General features: G+C 49.1%; 1 protein-coding gene across 3 annotated transcripts; it reads left to right on the top strand.

Moving 5' to 3' along the window:
- Window positions 1–490: 490 nt before the first annotated feature.
- THAP4 (THAP domain containing 4) lies at window positions 491–19,865 on the top strand. 3 transcript variants are annotated; one of them, XM_014258263.2, is made up of 6 exons: window positions 491–1,007; window positions 2,197–3,353; window positions 14,378–14,537; window positions 16,319–16,428; window positions 17,312–17,415; window positions 19,531–19,865. In XM_014258263.2, exons 1-6 carry the CDS (start codon window positions 841–843, stop codon window positions 19,648–19,650), a joined length of 1,818 nt encoding a protein of 605 aa, XP_014113738.1. In that variant the 5' UTR covers window positions 491–840; the 3' UTR covers window positions 19,651–19,865. The 3 variants fall into 3 exon arrangements, with proteins under 3 accessions (XP_014113738.1, XP_005529559.1, XP_087917434.1); XM_005529502.3 differs by lacking the exon at window positions 491–1,007 and adding an exon at window positions 1,233–1,356; XM_088061308.1 differs by lacking the exon at window positions 491–1,007 and adding an exon at window positions 1,705–1,799.
- The last annotated feature ends 1,529 nt before the right edge of the window (window positions 19,866–21,394 follow it).

Below are 21,394 nucleotides of genomic sequence, written 5' to 3'. Positions count from 1 at the left end.
CTTCTTATCCCCCGACGACACCTTCTCGCCCCTCGAAAGTCACCTCCTTGCCCCCAGGCTGCCTTCTCGCCCCTCGAGCCCACATGGGGAGCGGGGCACAGCGACACCAGCCCTGTCACCGCTCCTCGCTCCGGCTCCCCGCCCGGGCAGACCCGACCTGGCAGCAGAGCTCCGAGCCTTCGAGGAACGACGGCAGCAGCGGGGCTGGGGAGGGCAGGAGGGACTCGCCACCCGGCTCCGGCCCACCCCGGCGGCCACGCAGCCAGCGCCTTCCCCTTCTCCCCACCGCGGGGGGCGGCTGGGCCCCGGCCCCCTCAGGGCCGTGCCCAGGGCGGAAAGCGGCGCCTTCCTCGCCGCCCGTCGGGGAGGCCGCGCCGGGGAGCCGCGGGCCTGGAGCGGCCGCTGGGCCGGGCCGAGCCGGGCCGGGGAATCCCAAGGGGAACCGCGCCCCCCGCGCCGCGGGCTGGGCCCGCCCGGGCCCCCCCTGCGCCCATGGCGGCCCCGCCAAGGCTGCGGCCGCCGCCGACACTCACTCCCGGCGCGGCCCTGCGCGGCTGCTGGCGTGACGCGCCTCTCCCGGCCAATGGGAGCGCCGCTCGCCGCCGGTCTCCGCGCCGATTGGCTGCCAGTGCATTGTCACAGCTCGGAGCGACGCAGGACTCCTGCAGACCAGGGAGCTGCCATGTTGCCGTACAGAGAGGCAAAGCTGAGCACGAGGAGACAGCGACCCGGCGGTGGGGCCGGGGCTGGAGAGTGTCGAGGAGTGTGAGGGCTCCGCTCCTTGCGCAGAGAGCCGACGGGCGCGTCCCGTGACACGTATACCTAGGAAAGATGTAATAAATGGGTGCCGCCATCGTGTTGTACGGAGCCGGCCCAGCCCCGCCCCTCGTTCCCCGTAAGAGTAACCCCCTCCACCATGTCCGCCCCACTCGGAGACGCCTTTTACGGCTCGGCTGCCACGGACCGAGCGGCTCGTCGGGAGGCGGACGCCCATCTGCGCCGACGAGGCAAGCGAGAGGCGCCGGGAGCGAAGCCCCTCTTTACCCACCTGCACTACGCCGTACGGCTGTACCTCGGCCAAAATGGCGGCGGCCATGTGGCGGCCGCCATGTTGTGCCGTACAGAAACCCCTTCCCCAGCGGCGAGGGGCGCCGGGGTGACCCGGCTCCGCCATCTTGCCGTACGGCGGCGCGGCGGGGCCGGGGCCGGGGCGGGGGGGGGGGCGGGGGCGGGGGCGGGGGGGGGCCCGGCCGGCCGAGGGCGGCGGCGGCGGCCGGAGATGGTGATCTGCTGCGCCGCCGCCAACTGCTTCAACCGGCAGGGCAAGGCGCGCCGCGGCGCCGTCTCCTTCCACAGGTAAGGGCGGCCCGCCCGGCCCGCCGCAAGTGCCGCGGCCGGGCCGCCCGCACCCCGGTCCCGTTCACCCCGCCGGGCCCCCACGGCAGCGGCTGCCTTTTGTTTCTCTCAGGGGAAACGGGCTCGGGGCTCCCGCATCCTCCAGCCCCTGCCGGGCTGCGGGAGCGCCCCTCGCCACGGGACCCGGGCCCTCCCTGGCCTGTCTCCCTGACCCTGCCCTGGCCCGTGCCCCCGCGGCCCGTCCTCCGCCCCATCCCTCGCTGGGGATGCTGCCGCCGGTGAGTCCCCGGGCAAAGTCCCCGTCTCGGGAGTTCCATTGGAAACGGAACCTGGTTCCTCTGCTCGGGGGCTTTCTTCCACTCCAGGCATGTCTACACCTAATTAAATGCAATTAAACACACCCGGTGTAAGCAGCCACCCGGGTTCCGGAGGCAGCGTGCTGGGTGAGCTGGGTGTTTTGGTGGTGGTCACATCCCCCTTCCTCGTGGGGCTGGTGGGCGGAATAATGGATCGATTGCTGATGAAAATGGAAACAACACCTTTTAGTCCTGCACTTTTTGTGAAGTGGAACTGTTGACGCAGTGAATGAATATCAAATATTTCAGTCCAAAGTGAAATAATACTTAAATGACCGTAATTTAATTTGTAAATGAGTGTAATTTACCAAAACACAACTTTCCCCAAAATCTCTCAAACCTAGCCGTCGCCTTGGACTTGGTCATCTTAAAGGTCTTTTCCAACCTCAACAATTCTGTGGTTCTGCAATTCTTCAAGTACCAACCCTTCCGATTTCCAAAACGTAGCTTATTTTTTAGTGGGTTTTGTCTGTTCCTTTTTTAGATTCCCTCTGAAGGATTCAAAGCGCTTGATTCAGTGGCTGAAAGCTGTTCAGAGAGACAACTGGACTCCCACCAAGTATTCCTTTCTTTGCAGTGAGCACTTCACCAAAGACAGTTTTTCCAAGCGGCTGGAAGACAAGCACCGGTTGCTGAAGCCCACTGCTGTCCCTACCATCTTCCAGCTTGTGGAGAAGAAGCACGACAAGCTGGATTATGTCAGGAGCCGAAGGAAAATAGCCAGGCAGATGCCAGTGCGGGATGGGGAGGCCCTGCGGGAAGGAGGCGGTGAGGTAGCACAGAGAGCCCCGTCTTCTGGCCAGGACTTCATGGTGATGCAAGGGACGAAAGAGATGGAGGAGGCCACTCTGCAAGAGGAAACAGGATCCGTGTCCGAGGAGGAAGAGGCCCTCCACAGCCAGCTGGATGGCCCTCGGAGAAGGACGTTAGGGGATCATTTGGGTGCGAAGCCTGGAGCGCAGAAAAAGCCGGAGAGGTCTCCTGTGGAGGACTGTGCCAGGGGCAGCTGTGCGGGGAGCTGGGTGGCAGACAGGAGCGGCGTGTCAGTGGACGACTTCACCCCTCCTGCCTCCGGTGCTTGCAAGTTCATCGGCTCCCTCCACTCGTACAGCTTTTCCTCCAAGCACGCCAGGGAGAGGCCGTCTCTCCCCAAAGAGCAGCTAGAAAGGAAAAGGCCAAAGAGAGATGTGGAACCAAGCTGCAGCAGCCACCTCTTGGGACACGACAAGGCCGTCGCAGAGGTCTCCCCGACGTCATCCCTCACCGCGACCCCCCAGAAACCCTGCCAGGGTCTGTCGGCGTCCCCGGCAGACCTGACCCCTCGGCCCGCCACCGAGGCCGTGGTGGGGCGGAAGGGTGACACGGACGCCAACCCCATGTCCATCAACGAGGTGATCATGTCGGCCTCGGGGGCCTGCAAGCTCATTGACTCCCTGCACTCGTACTGCTTCTCCTCCCGGCAGAGCAAGAGCCAGGTGTGCTGCTTGCGGGAGCAGGTAGAGAAGAAGAACGGAGAGCTGAAACTTCTGAGGAAGAGGATCAGCCGCTCCGACAGCCAAGTCAGGAAGCTGAAGGAGAAGCTGGATGAGATGAAGCGGAACAGTTTCCCTTACTTGAACAGCTTGACATCCCAGGACTGTGGTCAGTATTCCCAGGGGTGCTGCACTGAGGTGGAATTCCCTGTTTCCTTAGAGGCTGTAAAGGTGTGATGGGGTAAAGGTATGAGAAAGGGACATTCCGGGAAGGAGAAGTAGCAGCTTGTATAAGACCTATGGATACATTTTAAAGAATTCCCTCAGTGGGCACACAAGTTAGTTCTTATATCCCTAATCTTTCCAAGATGTGGAATGGGAATTTACGTTGTGGTGTTGCAGGCAGCTCTCTTGATGGATTTATTTTCTTTTCTTTCTGGATTATTTTAACTTGTTTGTGACACAGTGGCTCCTGTTAGGATTTTCTTTCTTCCTTTAGAGCATGCCTGTGATTTTTTTTCTGGTGTGTTAATGAGCTCTCCTAGCAGCAGGTATTTGGGAAAGCCGTTATTGTCCTCAATGGCATAAGAAATAGTTTTGATATTGGATTTCATATACTGCACTCGGTACTCAGGATACAGGAAATGTAAGCGGGGAGGGAGGTGTTAAATATGACAATATTGGTGTGCACACTGAGCTCACAATTTGTGAGCAAATGTCTGACTTTCCTCCCTTGGAAGGCAGAAGAAGTCCGTCAACATGATAAAGCAGGGAATGATGGAAAATGCTTCTCTATCAATTGCAAAAATAATAATTAAGCACCTGAAAACATAGGGAAGCTCAGTGAGGGATGAGGTCATGTAAAAAGTTTGTTACCTAGAAGTCAAATTGGGCCATAACCCTTCTTGCAAAAAAAAGTGTCTTTTAATGTACAATTTGTGCACTGTCACTGTGGCTGCAAGGTGCATTTCAGAGCAAGAGTTAGGACCATCTAATGATCTAATGCTGTGTGTGGCTGCTGAGAAAACATTGGGTTGCCTTGGGAAGGATTCATGATGTGGGGCTTGCTTTCAGAAGTTGTCATCTGTGGAGGGTTGGGTGTCACCCGATGGCTAATTCTCACCTTTCCTTTAGGAGAAAAACTTCTTGGCTTCTTCTGGAGCTGTTGGGCAGTCAGAAAGGTAATGCTGGCACAGACAGGCACGTTCTCCAGGCTGTTGCAGCACGGCCAACTTCCTCACTGAAAGAGGAAAGTAGACCCTAACAAGGTTCATGAAGGTCAACACCCAGCACTACTTTTCCCATATGTATCTAATTTTTCAAAGTATGGGAAAACTCACACTTTTATTTGGATAGAGGGGGGAAAAGTTTTCCCCCTGGGAAATCAGCACAATCTTGTTTGTACCTTCTGGTCTGTATTTTTGTATTGTTTAGGTGTCAAGCTAAAGAAAATAACCAAATGCAACTTTAGGGTTCCATAGTTGTCATTCCTATATATATATATATATATATATACATATGAAATATTAATTAATTTTTATATATATCTATATTTTTAAAAAGGTGTCTCCCTTTGTTACCTTCACTGAGATACTAATTGCAGAAAGAGTATCTTTAAGGATGTTTTTCTTTATTCTGGTAAGCACTATGATTTTTCTCCTTTTTCCCAAGATTAGTGTTTCTATATGTATGTCTTTGAGAAGTGAAAATTTTACGTTCTTGTAAAAGATACTCTTAATATGTGAGTTACATGCTCTATTTTATAAGGGAAGACATAGTTTTCCTTAATGAATTGACCAATTAATTACCCATTCTGCCATCTTTTGTCAATAAAACTGGAGATCAGTGTGTGAAAATGAGCCATTTTAGCAGCTGTAGCTTGGCATGATAAGAAGTTTATATGCAACCCTTTGGCTGCAAACTTTTTTAAAGGGTTTGTTGCTGGCTAACTGGCTTTTTTTGGTTTTTTGGTTTTTTTTTTTTAGCTTCATCTTGGTGCTCTTCTGTTTTAGACTCTTTTTTTTGTGTGCTTATAGTAATAGTTTGTGGCAGAAAAAATAGCTGATCAAGTGTAGCCAGCTGCTGCCAGGCAGAGTCTGGTTCATGCCCAGACACTTGAGTTTTACTGTAATACAAAGCTGAGTTAAGAAAGGCTTTTTCATATTAATAAAAGTACAGTCAGGTAACATATCAGGTTAATAATAGTCTTTGTCAGTAGCCACGACTCAGTTGTCCCAACTCATCTGATGTGTGGTTGAGGTGATGGTTTTAGCTGTGAACCTGAGCCTGCATATTTTTTTCTGCTAAAGGCAGTTCCTTGAGTAGAAGTACCTGACTGGACTGACTGTGCAGGTTGTTACCTGTCTGCATCCCTCACGTTCAGCTGTTTCCACAAAATCCTGAGCACAAAAAACGAACTTTAGGCCCACACCCACACAGCAGAACTTTGTTTTGGTGCTAGTACTCACATACTTTCCTCTAATGAGACAAATAAATTTCTGCTGGCTGTATCCAAGCTCCAGCTGGCTGGGAAGAGCAGGTTTCTGCAGGACTGCTGCACAGCACTGCCTGCCAGCCATGCTTGAGGCTGGGTGACTCAGGCTGGGCAAGTGGCTCCCAACTCCAGCTGTCACGATGTGCTTGAGTGGTGTTTCCCAACCTGTCTTACCAGGGGGATCGACTGGTTTAGGAGAAGCCCCAAGCTATCTCCAGCACAGCACAGCTGCCATGGTGGCCTTTTCCATCTAATCTTTGAGTTTAGGCGTTTGTTTGGTAGGAAAACATTTCCTTCTGTTTCATGAAGCCCATGGACCAAAGGCTGAGGAATGCTGTTGGTGGACGAGCTCGCTTAGGCATGGTGTAGCAAGCAGGACAGGGTTAGATGTAGCTTCTGGAGGGTGACAGGATGCACTGGGAGAAATGAGGGACAGCCAGCAAGCAAGCAGGAATGTGTCCTGGGGAAGGCATGGCTGTTCTAACAGCACTATCCTCTGCTAGCCAAGCGTTCTCTGACTGTCTTGTTCTGCATGAAGGTCTTGCAGCTCTGCTGCATCAGCTGTGCTCGCTCAGACGGGAGATCCCAGCAGCTCCTTCCGCAACATCACCTCCTCTTGCCGTGCCCCAGTTTGGTCTGGTTGTAAAACTACATCTCCCAGCAGGCAGCAGGATCGGTGTCTTCCCCAAACCTGAGCTCACTTCCCTCATAGCCATCTTACCACCCTGCACAAAGCACCTTCTGGGGGCTGGCGGGCTGCAGGTTGAGCAAATAGCAAAATATCTGCGAATATGGCCGGATGGACAGATAGGATTCCGTGGGATTCAAGCTTCTGTGTTCATCAGAGAGGTAAAGCTCTTAGGATTCATCTGCTTGGTGGTATGAGGAGCCTCCTCCATGCTGCATGTCTGTTTTCATGAAGGTCATATTAAAGGCAGGAGAGTTTGTAAAATGAGTTCATGTGAAAAATGGTTACAACTCTGCTAGGAATCTGCAGGAAATCTGTCTTGGAGTTGTCTTTGAATATCTCTGCAAAGCCAGTGTAGAAATGGGGTCATTTACAGTACTTTTTTCATGTAAATGAAGCATAGTTGGCGAACTGTGGGGCAAGCAGAAGGACCAGAAGACTTTAATGCCTGGTTTTGTGCTGAGGTGGAGTCTTGAGGCATGGTCTGTGGGGCCTGAAGTGGTGTTGCCCATCGTGGTGGCAACAGATATCATTCATGTTGTAGAAAAGGAGTAGCAAAATCCCGTTCCTGACTGGCAGTGACAAATGGGGTTGTGCATGGATGGATGAGCTGTGCTTTTACCTGTCTGAGAAGGACTGGACCAGCAGCGGGCTGGTGTCCAGTTCAGCTTGAAAATGAAATGTGTCTTAATGGGTCACAGAGGTGTGCTGTCAGGGAAATTCCTCTACCAGGGCAGGCACTGCTAGCCTGGCAGTTGCATGTTAACTTGGAGCTAGATATTGGAAGAAAACTGCTTTTATTCTGAGACAGCAGGTGCTGCTTGTAATTTTTCTTGTGTCCTGTCTGGGATGGCAATGGCCAGGGTAGAAAATCGGTCCCTAGGGTGGGCATTGCGAAGAACAAGGGAGCTATAAAATACACTGAGAGTGAGATGAGGAGTAGGAGTGTGTGCATAGGGGTTGAATCCATGGCAGAAGGTGTCTGGAGAGAGGCTGAGTAAGACTTCACTGTGGCCTGAACACTTGGGTGGGAGGTGAACTGTTCTGTGCTCAGCATGGGAGCAAGCAGTGTGCAGGCACGCCAGCTTTGGGAATTGGTTGAGGAAGGCTCTTTGACCTCCCCCTTGGAGAGAAAGGCAGTTGGAAGGGAAGAAACAAGACCTTTTGCGCTGGTGTTGTTTTTTTGGTTTTTTTTTTTGTTTTTTCAGTAGGATGGTCTTGTTCTTTCCAGGGTTTTTTTGCCTAATAGAGTTCGTGCATTAAGCATTTAATTTTGCAGAGAGTCGGCAGTGACTCACAACAAAAACCCAGCTTGCAGCTAGGAAGCAATGAAACAGCAAACTAAGGAAAACTCGAGAGAAAGAGCTCAGGTAGAGTGGTTTCTCATAATAGAATATAATTTAAAAAATGTTTTCTTTGTATCTTGTAAAGCAGAACTCTGGCAGTGACTACAGGCACTAGAGCATTACCACCTTGGCACTTGGCTATGAAGTTAATTATTGACTCTATAGCATGAACATTTGTGAATATAACCACATTCCCAGCCTTTGGAGCAGATGATCTGTGCAACAGCTGATCTGCTGACACTTGGTGGGATGCATCTTTATTGTGGGAGAAGGAGTTCTAACACAGGAGCTGGTAGGGCTCGTTGATATGGCCTTAAACTAGTTTGGAAAGGGGAAAGGGACAAAGCCAGGGTCACCAGTGATGACCAATGGGCTGGAGTGCCTAAACTTGAGGAAAGGAGCACTAATGGGAACACTCAAATTGATTCACCAGGTGTTGTCTACAATGTACAACACCAGAAATGTCTCTGCATTAATACACCCAGCATGAGGTACCAGCGAGGAGCTGGAAGCTTTGGCTCAGTCCCAGAGATCTGGCACCATTGGCATAAGTGAAACCTGGTGGGAGTTTTCCCTGTGACTAGAGTGCCCTGATGGACAGTTCCAGGCTTTTCAGGAGGGAGAGGCAGAGGGGTGCCACTGTATGTAACAGAAGGGTTGGAGTGTCTGGAGCTCACAGTTGGCAATGGCACAGTTGAGAGCCTTTGGATAAGAATCAAGGGCAAACAAATAACACGGATTTCACAGTGGGAGTCCACTCTGGACCTCCCAGCCAGGATGATGACACTGACAAATTATTCCTTGAAAAACTAAGGGAAGATTCCAAGTCAACTGTCCCAGGGGACTTCAACCTGCCAGAAATTAACTGGGAATATCACACAGCTGATACAACCCGGGCCAGAAGGTTCCTAAAACACCTGCATGACAACTTTATGGAACTTTATGGGCCCTCAGGGAGCTGACTTGGAAGGATGATTTTGATCTCCTGCTTGTCATCAGAGAGGATCTCGCGAGCGAGGAGCCAACTAGGCCACAGTGACCGTGGAGCCATCGAATTTGAAATCTCTGGTGACAGGAGGAAGAGTACCAGAAAAACCTCAATTCTGGCCTTGAGGAGAGCAGACCCCAGGCTGCTCAGGGAATAAGGTCCCCTGGAAAATGTTTTTGCAGGTGCTGCGGTCTATCAGTGCTGGTCACTTTTAGACATTATCTCCAAAGGGCACAGGAACAGCAATTCCTAAATGTCAGAAGTCAGGCAGGTGAGGCAGAAAGCTGGCTTGGCTGACCAGGGATTTATCTTGGAAATAAGATGGAAAAGGAAGGTGTGTGTCCAGTAGAAGCAAGGTCAGATGATGGACATTTGCCAGTCACAGCCAGCACAGCTTCCTGACAATCACCAGCTGTGTGGTGTTTAACAAGGGCAAGTGCTGGATTCTGCACTTAGGACAGGGCAACCCTGGCTGTGTGTATGGAGTGGCTTAGGGTCAGGGCTGGAGACCAGCTATGGGAAGGGACCTGGGGGTTCTGGTCCATGGCAAGTTCAATATGAATCAGCAGTGTCCTGGCAGCCAGGAGGGACATCCAATGCATCAGGCCCAGCATTGCCAGATGGGCCAGGGAGGGGATTGTCCCACTCTGCTCTGCTCTGGGGTGACCTCACCTTGAGACCTTGAGGCCTGGAGGAATGTTACAGTATAAAAAAGACATTGGGGTATTGGAGAGTGTCCAGAGGAGGCCACGAAGATGGGGAAGGGTTGGAAGAAGCCTTACGAGGAGTGGCTGAGGGCACTTGATTTGTTCAAGCTGGAGAGGAGGAGACTGAGGTCAGACCTGACACGGGGAAGTGGAGGGGCAGGTACTGATCTCTTCAGTCTCATGACCAATGACAGGACTCAAGGAAATGTCATGAAGCTGAGCTGGGGAGGTTTAGGTCGGATTTCGGGAAAAGGTTTTTTACCCAGAGGATGGCTGGGCATTGGAACAGCTCCCCAAAGAAGTGGTCACAGCACCAAGCCTGGCAGAGTTCAAGAAGAGTTCAGACAATGCTCTCCAGCACACGGCATCATTCTCGGGGTGTCCAGTGCAGGGCCAAGAGTTGGACTTGATCCTGACAGGTCCCTTCCAACTCGTTCTGTGATGGAACTAGTGCACATCAGTGCCAGGAATGTTTTGCTGGTTTGCTGGGGAGAGCATCAGCCAAGTGCCTGAAGGGGTGCAACTCTCAGGGGAGAGCAGCAGAGTATAAAGCCATCCTCTGTATTTAAATATGGACAGAATATACCAAGTGAGGCTGCTCCTTGATTACCAGAACCTTGATGATGATGATTTAAACCCAGTGAGCAACTGTGTTCAAGGAAGAACTTCAGGGAACTGCCCAGTTGATGCTGCAGACCCCACGCTTTGAAGACTCAGAGATTGTGTTTGGGTTTTTTTTGTGGAGTGTTTCTTTTTGTTGTTGTATGTGTTTTCTTCTGAAGTTTTCTGCAGGCACTGTTCCCCAGCTTAAGGAAATATGTTAGCTGCCTTGTCAGCAACCAGCTGGCCACTCACTGTGGCTTTACTGATAAAGCTGTGTAGGAATTTGTGCCAGCATAGCTTTCTGTGCCAGGGATCCCACTTGAGAGCCACGCTGGCTGTGTAGACATGGCCCGAGGGGGCTGTCCAGCTGCTCTGTCTGGTTTGTTTCAAGGCAGGGAAAACTCAGTATCTCCTGTTGCAAAGACTGGACAGCCAGTTCCAGGCTGACTGTATTACAGTGAAGGGTGGGATTTGACTTGTAAACTCTCCAGGAATGGAAAAGATGCAGGAACAGTCTATCTGTGAGTTTGGAGAGATGGAGCAGGGCCAGGTGGTGAAATGGAGCTGACCATGGCATGGTAGTTGTGGCCTGAGTGGCTTCCTGAAGGAAGAAGAGCAAGGTGATCAGATTGCTTATGGGTGTGTGGTTTTGTCTGCCAAGCTGTTACAGCTCCTGAATGTCATGGCTGATTTCAGTGAGATTTTGTAGAACCACAGGATGGTTTGAGCTGAAGGGACCTTAAAGCTCATCTTGTTCCAACCCCCTGCCATAGACAAGGACAGCTTCCACTACATCAGGTTGTAGAGGAACGGGGTCTTGGAGATGCTGGATCCCTAATGGCTTCCAGAAAGTGTAGGAGAAGGTGACTCAGTTCCTTAACAAGGAACTCTTCCTTGTTAAGAAAGAGGATGCAGAGAGTGCTTCCCTGTTAGCAGATAAAAGAGGAATTGTGCATATGAATGGAAGAGAATCAGCATTAAGAGGACCCTCTCTGAGTGTGAAGTTTTAATACTGCAGAAGGGTGACCAGGGTCTCTTGCACTGCAAATTCTCAGATGTCATTTGTATTCTAGATATCATCATACACTTACCTTTTAAACCACATTACTGGGCTTTTTGTAAAAATGATGTGCCAGGAGTTGAGACCTTTAAAAAGGGATGTACAGGCTCCTTCATCAGTGTCAGTATTAGCATTTTAAGAGAGACAGGACCACTAGGAGATGTCTTAAAGCATGATTTATTACTCTTCTTCTGCAGTCTCATGAAGGAGTGAGAACGTCTTCACCAGATGTTTGTGGTCAGTGGTCATAAGACCACAGGTTACAAGGTCTCTTAAAGGTTAATTAGCCAATAAACTACTGCCACAAAGAATGTTTCTACTTTCACACCAATAGTTAATTATTTTGTCTTACACATCTATGGCACAATGTAGACTTTTTTAACCAATCATATAATTTCACACAAAACTACTTGTTATACTTTAAATTTCTTATTACCTTTATAACTACTTCTATATCTTAACTTTAAAACCTTTAAACTTTCCACTACCTATCTTAATGTCTTTCTACCTAAACTACACACCCACATGGTAGAGCCTATGGTCTCTAAATCCAGAAGCATTTTCCAAGGTCTCAGGTTGAACCCTGTATTCATTTCTGTGTTTGGGCCTGCATGCACAAGATCTCGAGAATTTTCTGTGCTTGGAATTCCCACAGTCAGAGGAGTTTCTCTTGACAGTGACTGTATCTATAAACCTGAAATTTGGAACAAAGCAGCTCAGCAAAGAACTTTTTGTTGCTACAATAGTTCTGCATTTACCTGCCCCAACCATAACATAAAAAAGCAAGTTACTTTTCAAATGGCTGAGTTTTTTTCTTATGGATTCAATCAGACTCTGTCCTGTCTGCCTCCCCTCTTGCTTTTCCACTCACTCAGCCCAGCCTTCCAGCCAGGAAGGAAAAAAGTCCACCAGTCAGAGACCAGCACTGAAGGTAAGAATAGCACTGCATGGGATGAGATCAGGGTGTCTGTATTTACCTGCACTTCACTGAGTCTCTGGTCCTTATTCAATTCTGCTGCTCTTGACTTTTCCAAGCCACATGAGAGCTAAAGAACTCTTTAGCTTTGCTGTCATCTAGGTAGTTTGGAAAGTAATAATGATCACTTGTCCGTGTTGTTTGCCCAGGTGCCAGAAACTTCAGGGGTTACAGTTACATCTTCACTTTTCAGCTGGCTGGAATTCCAGCTCTTTGGAAGTGAGACCAGCTCAGCAGGTCAGGCTGCACAGCAGGGCAGTGGGGTCAAGCTGGGGGTGCTGTAAATGATCACTTGGCTTCTCTTGGTTTATAATCAGGTCTAAAGAGTGGGAATGGCTAAAGCCATTCCTTTCATCTGTTGTTTTGATGCTTTTCCTGAAATGCAAGCAGAAGAAAAGGAAGCACCCTATGAAAGCATTGTGGTGACAGAAACTGTCCTGCTCCAGGGATGCTGACCCAGGAGAGGGCAGCAGCAGCCCAGGCTGCAGGCTCCTGTAGCTTTTCAAAAGCTTTGCTTTTCACTTCCATCGTGGGAGATGAGCCTGCAAAAAGCGTGGAAAGAAATGCAGCAACCGTCAGCTGGAGGGGGGAGCAGTATGCCCCTTAGCCACAGAACTGTGTGCTCTCCTCATGGAATTGGAAAGCTGAGTACAAGGAAATACTGCCCGGTACACTGACACTACTGTACAGATTGTGGGACCCCCTTTCCAAGTCCTGGGCAAACTGCTGGGACTGCACATTCTGACAAGGATGTTCTACAGATCCTGGCTCTGATGCTGTAGACCTTTATCACCAATTTCCTGGTGAGCTCTCATGTTTCTTCCCTTGCAAAATACTTCAGGATAAAGCAAAGCAAGTAGCAGCACTTTGCTGATATGGGCTGGCTTTTAAAACCTGCTGTCTGTGGGAGAATGAGTACCACAAATGGTCTCTTTTACCCAGGAAAGTTGCTGTTGCTTCTCCTTTGGCATTTCAGGTGTGGACTGTCCTTCCTTGCTCAGTCTTTTAGCTTGACATTTCATAAAGAGCACAGTGAAACTGAGACTGATCAAGCAAATTTTGGCCACAATCTTGCTTGTTTAGGTTGTGATTTCTCCCTGCAGTTGAGTCTATGCCTTTTAGACCAGCCAGACAGGCAGCTTGTTCTTGTATTCTTGATCTCACTAGGTGTGGAAAACACCCCCCTGGAACACCCACCTTGCCAGTATGAAATATTTATCCCATGAGGGGGAGGAGGACGTGCTTTAAGCTTACTTCAGTCATATCTTTCTGCATAACAGACTACTGAGAGTAGCAGGCACCCCATTTGTGTGGGAATCCATATTTCCCAACATCCCATAGGTGATGTTTTGCTTTCCTTACTTACACTTTAGTAATTGATCTGCTCTGTTCTTCACATGGCTTTAAATTGTCTCCATTTTCCTGATGTATTTTTTTCAGGTCACAACCTCTGAAAGTAAAATGTAAAACTGTTTATCTAAACTCTCCTACAGCACCAGGCCTGACAGGCTTCAAGAAGCATTTGGACAATGCGCTCAGGCACATGGTGTGACTCTTTGGGATGGTCCTTGTGGGTTCCTTCCAGCTCAGCTAATTCTGTGGTTCTGTAAAATGGTTTGTTAAAGAAGTTTTAACTTCTTGAAACAGACCTTGGTTGCTTTTTCGTAACTGCAGTGACAAAGGGAAGTATCTTTCTCTCCCATTTACTCTTTACCTTACAGGCATCCAAGTCTTTTTAAAATGTTTGTCTTAGTCTAGAGCCGTAGTAGAACAGCTTCTTTATGGTCCTTGCCTGTCTCTTTGTTCAGGCCATTGTTAACCTCTTAAAAAAATATTATAGCCAAACTGATCTTGAATATGTACACAGCCTGATTTTCTTTTGAAATGGGGACTCATTTCCTTGGCCTCTGAAACAAACAGGAGATGTATGTACAGGTATGTACTCAGTGCTTGAGAAATATTAGCCCAGATCATTAAGAGTTTCATTATCACTTAATGATTATTCTTTATGCTGAGGTTTCAGTCATCTTCTTCCCTGCATGTAGATGAGAGGGGGCTTTTCTTTCAGATCAAGCTGCAGAGAGGAGTCAGAAGTGGACCACCTGCAAGAGTGCTCTGTAGTTTGGAAACAGACCCATTTTCCATGACTGTTCGTTGTTCCCCATCTCCCACCTTGGAGCTGGCCCTGCTCCGAAGGAAAGCATTGCTGTGGTGTTGAGCCATTTCTAAGGTGTTTTGTGTTCACCTCCAGCCAGCTGGAGGCAGCTCACAGCAACCTGCAGACCATAGATCCCTGAGTTTTCTTTCTTCCTTCTTTCTTTTCCTCCACAGAGACTCCCCAGCTGAACCCTGTGATGGAACCCCTGTCCTGGATGCTGGGCACCTGGCTCTCAGACCCGCCAGGAGACGGCACCTTCACTACAATGAAGCCCTTCCAGTACCTGGAAGAAGTGCACATCTCTCACGTGGGGCAGCCCATGCTCAACTTCTCGTAAGTTGAGGAGTGTGTCTGTATTGGCAGCAGCTTTGAGCAAGCATTTCTCCAGGGTGGTTTGTTAATTTGGTTTCTTTTCCAAAGGCAAAGTACACAAATTCTCACTTACCAAATGAGATGATGTTGTGGTATGTGACTGCATGCTCTGACTTTCCTTTTTCTTGAAAACTTGTGATTAATTTACATTCTTTGTGCAATTCCCACTTAGAATAAATGAAGGAGCTATGGCATGGCTACCGTGTCCATTTTGAGCTGTGGCCCTCAGTGTTCACCACTGTGAAAATCTGAGAGAAATTAGTGCTTATTAAACCATATGGGATACGAGGCAGGTAGCTTAACTACTTGCTTTGGCTGAGAGTGGTTGTTCTAATAGAAATCAAAAGAAATCCAGAGGGAGGGATGTGACAAGTTGGCTACTGCTCAGTACTGCTTCAGTGTTCCTTTGGGAGGGGTGAGTTGGAAAGTGTGTTGCTTTGAAAACTAAGGAAAGAAGAATTTCAAGATGGAAGTGCTGTGTGAGATGCCCTGTGTTCCTGGAGTGTAATGGAGCTGCCAGCTCAGCCTGTCAGTGCTTTAGTCCGATTTCCAGAGGGAAAAAAGCTCTGACAGTCTTGCTCTGGCCACACCTTCCTCCCCAGCTTGTGAACAGTTGCTTATTTGAGTCACCATTTTTTTCCCCCCCTTCTTTTGTTTGTGCCAATGAGTTACACAGCTGAAATGCCAGGAAAATAGGCAGCAGTCTTGGAGGATAGATACCCTATCTATGCTTTTCTGGCTCCTGGAGCAGTGGCTCGTAAAAAACAGTACCTGTATCCCTTAAATGCTCCAAGCACTGAAAGCTGCTGATTTAAGTTTGTTTCTCCTTTGATAAGTATAATCACCCATGTTAGGGGTGACCAAACCTACACTTCTTAAGGCCTGAAAAATAAACAAGAGTTTGGGCTGAACTTTTTATCTTTTTGAAGGGGGTGATGGGAGAAATATATCTGCTCTGTTGCTTCCTACAGCAGGGAATATACTGAAAAAAACTTTGCCAGGTGTAAAAGCTAAATAAAGATGATGCAGTAATTCCAGGCATTTATTTGAGAAAAAGAAGTTTTTGAGATACATGTGGCTTCAGTATCTGTGAAGTATCTGAGTTCCTCAGGGGTTTCTGAGCTAGTTCCTAGAAAGACACAGAGGCTGTGGAAGATCTAAAGCTTGAACTTAAAGACTTAACTCCAGCTTTAAGAAATAGCTGTGCCTTTGTAAAGTAAGTGTGTTTTTCCAGGTTTACAGCTCTCATCTCTGAAATATTGTCAGTCTTTTACTCTTCAAAGAGTACTGCAGGCACTCACGTGGTTAAATAAGAGGAAGCCAGGCCAGAAAAAGTCTTCTGAGTGCAAAACACATCAGCTTTTGTGTGGATGCTAGCTTTGGAGCAGGCTGCAGGCCCCATAGCTTTCTCAAGTCCAGCCTGAGAAAGTAGCCTGGGAAGTTTTAAAGAGGAATCAAAACAATTCTAAGAGACAGAAAACAACTGCCAGGTGCTGTTTTCCTGTCTCTTGTTGTCTTTGCAAGAGAAAGTCGGAGGGTGTTGCTCACCACTGACCAATGATGGTGATGTAGCAGTTTACTAACCAGTAAGAGTTTCTTTTCTGTACTTTCCACGAAGCAGTCTATAAAACAAGGCTGAAGCAATAAACTAAGGATTTCTCCTGTTCTGACTCCCTTGAGAGTCTGTCATTCTTTTCGCCATTCCTAATAGAACGACACTTTTGTGCTCTGATTTCTTTCAGTTTCAACGCCTTCCATCCGGATACTAGGAAACCCATGCACCGGGAATGTGGATTCATCCGCCTCAAACCTGACACTAATAAGGTGGCCTTCATCAGTGCCCAGAACACAGGTACACACCTGATACCCACACTGGGGAAAAGAAGAGGTCCTTACCCTGCTGGATCATTTCATCACTTTGTCAGAAAGTTCTTGCCCCTCTCACAGTTTTATTTAATTAATTTTCCCTGTTGGAATCGCTGCTCTTTGGCGCTAGACCCACAGTGGTTCCTAAACTAGGAGAACCTCCAGTGTGTAGATGTAGCACCTTGGTACTTCTTACCTTATGGGGACTGAATGAGAGAGAACCACAGCTCAGTTATTATAAGTGAAAGTGTTAAACTCCAGTTGATGCTTAAATTCACATCTAAAATGACGGGTGCTGAAGGGAAGAGTGCCAGTTGTGCTGTGATCCCCATCCCACACGGTGTGAATAAGTCTGGTTGGATTTTTGTGAGCAGCAGTCCATGTCTGAGGTTGTGTGGACCTGCAGTTGTCAATAGTGCTAGGACAAACAAAACCATTCTTAACAGGGAGTGCTGGTCTGTTAAGTGACCAAATAGAGAATGAAATGGTTTGGGATGGAAGGAACCTTAAAGCCCATCTTGTTCAACCTCCCTGCCATGGGCAGGGACACCTTCCACTAGACCAGGTTGTTCCAGGCCCTGTCCAACCTGGCCTTGGACACTTCCAGGGATGAGGCAGCCACAGCTTCTCTGGGCAATCTGTGCCAGAGCCTCACCACCCTCACAGGGAAAAATTTCTTCCTAATATCCCACCTAAATTTCTCCTCTTGCAGATTAAAAACTTTTCCTTGTTCTATCCTTATCTGAATGTGTAAAAAGTTCCTCTTTCTCTTTTTTTTAAGCCTCCTTTTAAGTGAAAGGCCAAAATAATAATGGTGACATGCTTAAATAACCTTTGCAGCCTAATAATAGGTATGCCCTTTTCCCTAGGTCTGGTGGAGGTGGAGGAAGGGGAGGTAAATGGACAAGAGCTGTCTATAGCTTCTCACTCCATAGCCAGGATCTCCTTTGCCAAGAAGCCCCATGTAGAGCAGGTGAGTGCACACAGGGCAAGCAATTCCCATAGCATTGCTTGTCCCAGAAGGAGTCTTGTTCAGATGATACGTTATCTAGCATGCTTTAATTACAGAATGCTATCAGGAGTTCTTGGAAGTACTGCATGGCATCCTGGCTTACTCTTTCTGTAAGAGCCTTCAGAAGAGATTTTGCACATTATGAGACCCAGAGGGATCTTTATGATAAAAACTGACAGGCTGGATCAGACCAGCTAACCCAGAATCCTGTCTCCAAAATGGCCAGTAGCAGATCCTTAGGGAAGAAGATAGGAAAGTCTTGGCTAAATACTCTTTATGGCAGTGGGATTACTTATTAATGCTGATTTTCTAGATTGATTGCAGTATGGGGATGCACATTTAAGGTGTGGCTGGTATTGGGCCTTATGAAGATATTTCAGGAACACCTGCACATCTTTCTCTTGCTTTTCAGAGCATTCAGACCTTGTTCTGGGCTCTTTTCCCATCTCTGGCTGCAGGGTAGGTCTGGCACTTGCTGTCAGCTCCACCTTTGGTTGTTTGCTTTTGTGGGTTTGACTTTTTTGGGATGTGCAGTGGAGGTTTGTTGATACAGTTGGTAGGGGTATAGCCAGCTGTGAGTACAGTGGCACTGCTGGAATCAGTGTGGCATCCTGAGGTCACCTCTGGAGGAGTCATTGTCACATCTGAAGCTGTTGTGGCTGAGCAGCAGCTGAGAGACAGCAAGGCTTAGCAAGCTCTCACAGCCTGGTTTTTGTGAACTATAAAACAGACCTTTAGACAACAGAGAGCACACGTTTGTGCAGATGTAGACAAAAATTTTATTTGCCTACACAGATAGTGCCCTAACTTTGGAAAGGCCCAATTCCCCTGCCTTTGGATGGATGTTTTCAGTTGTTGTGTTTCCCCTTTCCCACGAATTCACTCTTGCTGGGCTTTAAAGCCATGCCTCTCACTTTAACAATGCTTATCTGAAACAAAATCTTTTCCTCCCTGGGCAGAGGGCACCTCACAGGATTAGGGCTCTGCAGAGGGACCCAGACAGGCTGGATAGATGGGCTGAGTCCAACAACATGAGATTTAACAAGTCCAAGTGCTGGGTCTTGCACTTTGGGCACAACAGCCCCTGCAGCGCTACAGGCTGGGGATGGTGTGGCTGGACAGCAGCCAGGCAGAAAGGGACCTGGGGGTGCTAGTGGCAGCAGCTGAACACGAGCCAGCAGTGTGCCCTGGTGGCCAAGAAGGCCAAGGGCATCCTGGCCTGGATCAGTAGTGTGGCCACCAGGAGCAGGGCAGTGATTATTCCCATGTGCTTGGCACTGGTGAGGCCACACCCTGGGTGCTGTCTCCAGTTCTGGGACCCTCAGGTTAGGAAGAACCTTGAGATGCTCAAAAGCATCCAGAGAAGGGCAACAAGGCTGGTGAGGGGTTTGGAACACAACCCCTGAAGCATCCAGAGAAGGGCAACAAGGCTGGTGAGGGGTTTGGAACACAACCCCTGTGAGGAATGACTGAGGGAGCTGGGGTTGTTTAGCCTGGAGAAAAGGAGGCTCAGGGGAGACCTCATCATGCTCTGCAACTACCTGAGAGGAGGTTGTAGCCAGGTAAGGGCTGTTCTCCCCGGTGACAGGACAAGAAGACACAGTCTTGAGCTGCACCAGGGGAAGTTTAGGCTGGACATTCTTCAATGAATGAGGAAAAAGTTCTTCATAGAAAAGCATGATTAGGCACTGGAATGGGCTGCCCAGGGAGGTGGTGGAATCGCCATTCCTGGAAGTGTTTTAAAAGAGCCTGTGTATGGCACTCAGTGCCATGGTTTAGTTAATAAGATGGTATTGGGTCATAGGCTGGACTTGATGGTCTCAAAGGTCTTTTTCAACTTAGTTAATTCTGTGTTTCTGTGAACCTGCCTTCTTCCATGGATAATGGGGTTGGATTTGGTACTGTGGAGAGGAGAGAAAACTCTTTATTTGCCTGCCATAGTGACATTATCCTTCTTTGGTTGGTGCTTTGACAGCAGGTATGTGGATGGCAAAGGGAAGGAGGCACAGGTAAGGGATTCAGCTTGTGGACGCTCATTGCTTGATTTCCTTATTTATTTTCCTACCCCTGGTTTAGATTACCAGAAAATTCAGGCTCAATTCTGATGGGAAACTCGAACAAACTGTCTCAATGGCAACCACTACGCAGCCTATGACTCAGCACTTGCACATTACCTACAAGAAGGTGACACCCTGACACCGGGAGTACTGGGTATCCTCGCCGAGGGCAAGGAGCAAGGACATCATGCCCCAAGAGCAGCAGCAGCTCAGGAGCACCGCATGGCAGACCCTGGAGCTGGCTGCCTGCACTCATCCCCTGGGCCTCAGAGCTGCTCATCCTGTTGAGAATGTTACTCAGATGTTTCTGTAATGGTATATAAAAAAAAAGTAAATAAAAAGCTTTTATTTTTATGGCTGTGTCTTTGGCCTGACTGCAGGGTGGTGTGTGCTGCCTGCTGCTCAGCAGTGCTCACAGAGGGGGTTCTGTGCTGCCTGTTCATTTGTAGGTGCTGGGTTGGAGATCCAACCTCCTGGACAACCTGGATAACTTTGGGAAAGCCAGAGGTTCTGGAATGGATTTGCAGTGTAGGGAAAGACCCTGTGACCCAGGGGCATGGGATGTGTGAGCAGCAGGCACAGCCCCCGGAGGGCAGCCAGTCCTCCATGCTCCCACTTCCGTCCTCCTGCTGTTGCAAATGGATGTTAACTTGCTGGGAATTGCTCTCAGCCTTGCTGCTTTTTAGCTGGGCTTTTAGGAGGAGCAGTGGGAACCACCCCAGTGCTGGCTCCAGGCAAGTCCCACCAGACCATGGTGGTTTTGGCATGTGCAAAAATAAAATAAAAGCTCTGGTCTCTGGGGAGCCAGCCAGCTGAGAGCAGATGAGCACTCCCATTAATGTGTCATTAATGTGCAGCTCTGGCATTGGCTCTTTTGGCAGTGCAGAGGTAATTACAACCCAACTGTAAAGCATTGCACATGGATTTATTTACTGCCTTATTAGCAGCATCTGTTCTCCCAGCAAAGCGGCTCAGCTGTTTGCTCTCGTTCAGGGAAACCGGTGGAACTCATTGCATGGATGGTCTGTGCTAACTCACCTCCTTGGGCTGGAAACTGGGCTGAAGGAGGTGAGCACCCCACTGTGGTTTCATTTTCACCCTGCTTGCTGGTTTAGTGCCTGTGCCCAGCACCTGAGCCCAGAAGGGGGCACAGAGCCTCACCCCAAACCTGAAGGACATGGCTGTGTTTGAGATCCAGCAGCATTTCTCTTCCCACCTGTCTCCCAGCACTGCCCCACAATGTTTAACCATCAGAAAATCACAGAATCATCAAGTCATGGAATCATCTAGGTTGGAAAAGCCCTCTAAGATCATCAAGTCCAACAATCAACCCAGCACTTCCACTGTGTTCTTCACTCAACCATGTCCCCTAATGCCACTTCCACTCTTTTTTTTAACACTTCCAGGGATGGTGACTCCACCACTGTCCTGAGCAGTCCGTTCAAATGCTTGATGAGCCTTCCAGTGAAGATTTTTTTTTTTCCCTAATGTCTGGCTTAAACCTCCCCTGGTGCAGCTTGAGGCCATTTCCTCTTTTCCTGTTCCCTGGGAGCAGAGCCCGACCCCTCTCCAGCTGCCCCCTCCTGTCAGGGAGTTGTGCAGAGCCAGAAGGTCCCCCCTGAGCCTCCTTTTCTCCAGGTTGAGCCCCTTTCCCAGCTCCCTCAACCATCCTTATAAGGCTTGTGCTCCAGACCCTTCACATCTCTGTTTCCTTCTCTGGACACAACTCTTCTCCAGCAAGAGGCAGGGGGATGCCTGGGCCTGCTGCTGCAGCACCCTCAGCTCACTGAGAGCTGCAGTTGCCCGGGCTCCCCAGTGTGTTTGGCTCCCCAGCCAAATCTGAGCCACAGCAGCCAAATCAGTGCTGCAGCATCCACTGCCTT

The sequence above is a fragment of the Pseudopodoces humilis genome, chromosome 11 (assembly GCF_049639895.1).
Source record: "Pseudopodoces humilis isolate 2021_Gansu_Grassland_sample_001 chromosome 11, ASM4963989v1, whole genome shotgun sequence".
Lineage (NCBI taxonomy): Eukaryota > Metazoa > Chordata > Aves > Passeriformes > Paridae > Pseudopodoces > Pseudopodoces humilis.
This window is presented reverse-complemented; position numbering and strand designations above follow the sequence as displayed.

Bases quoted from the DNA above. Each gene is read 5' to 3' on its own strand.
- THAP4 (XM_014258263.2), top strand. From the start codon at position 841: ATGGGTGCCGCCATCGTGTTGTACGGAGCCGGCCCAGCCCCGCCCCTC. The intron at 1,008-2,196 runs GCAAGCGAGAGG...TTCCTTTTTTAG, and splicing joins CGCCCATCTGCGCCGACGAG to ATTCCCTCTGAAGGATTCAA. The intron at 16,429-17,311 runs GTACACACCTGA...CCTTTTCCCTAG, and splicing joins CATCAGTGCCCAGAACACAG to GTCTGGTGGAGGTGGAGGAA.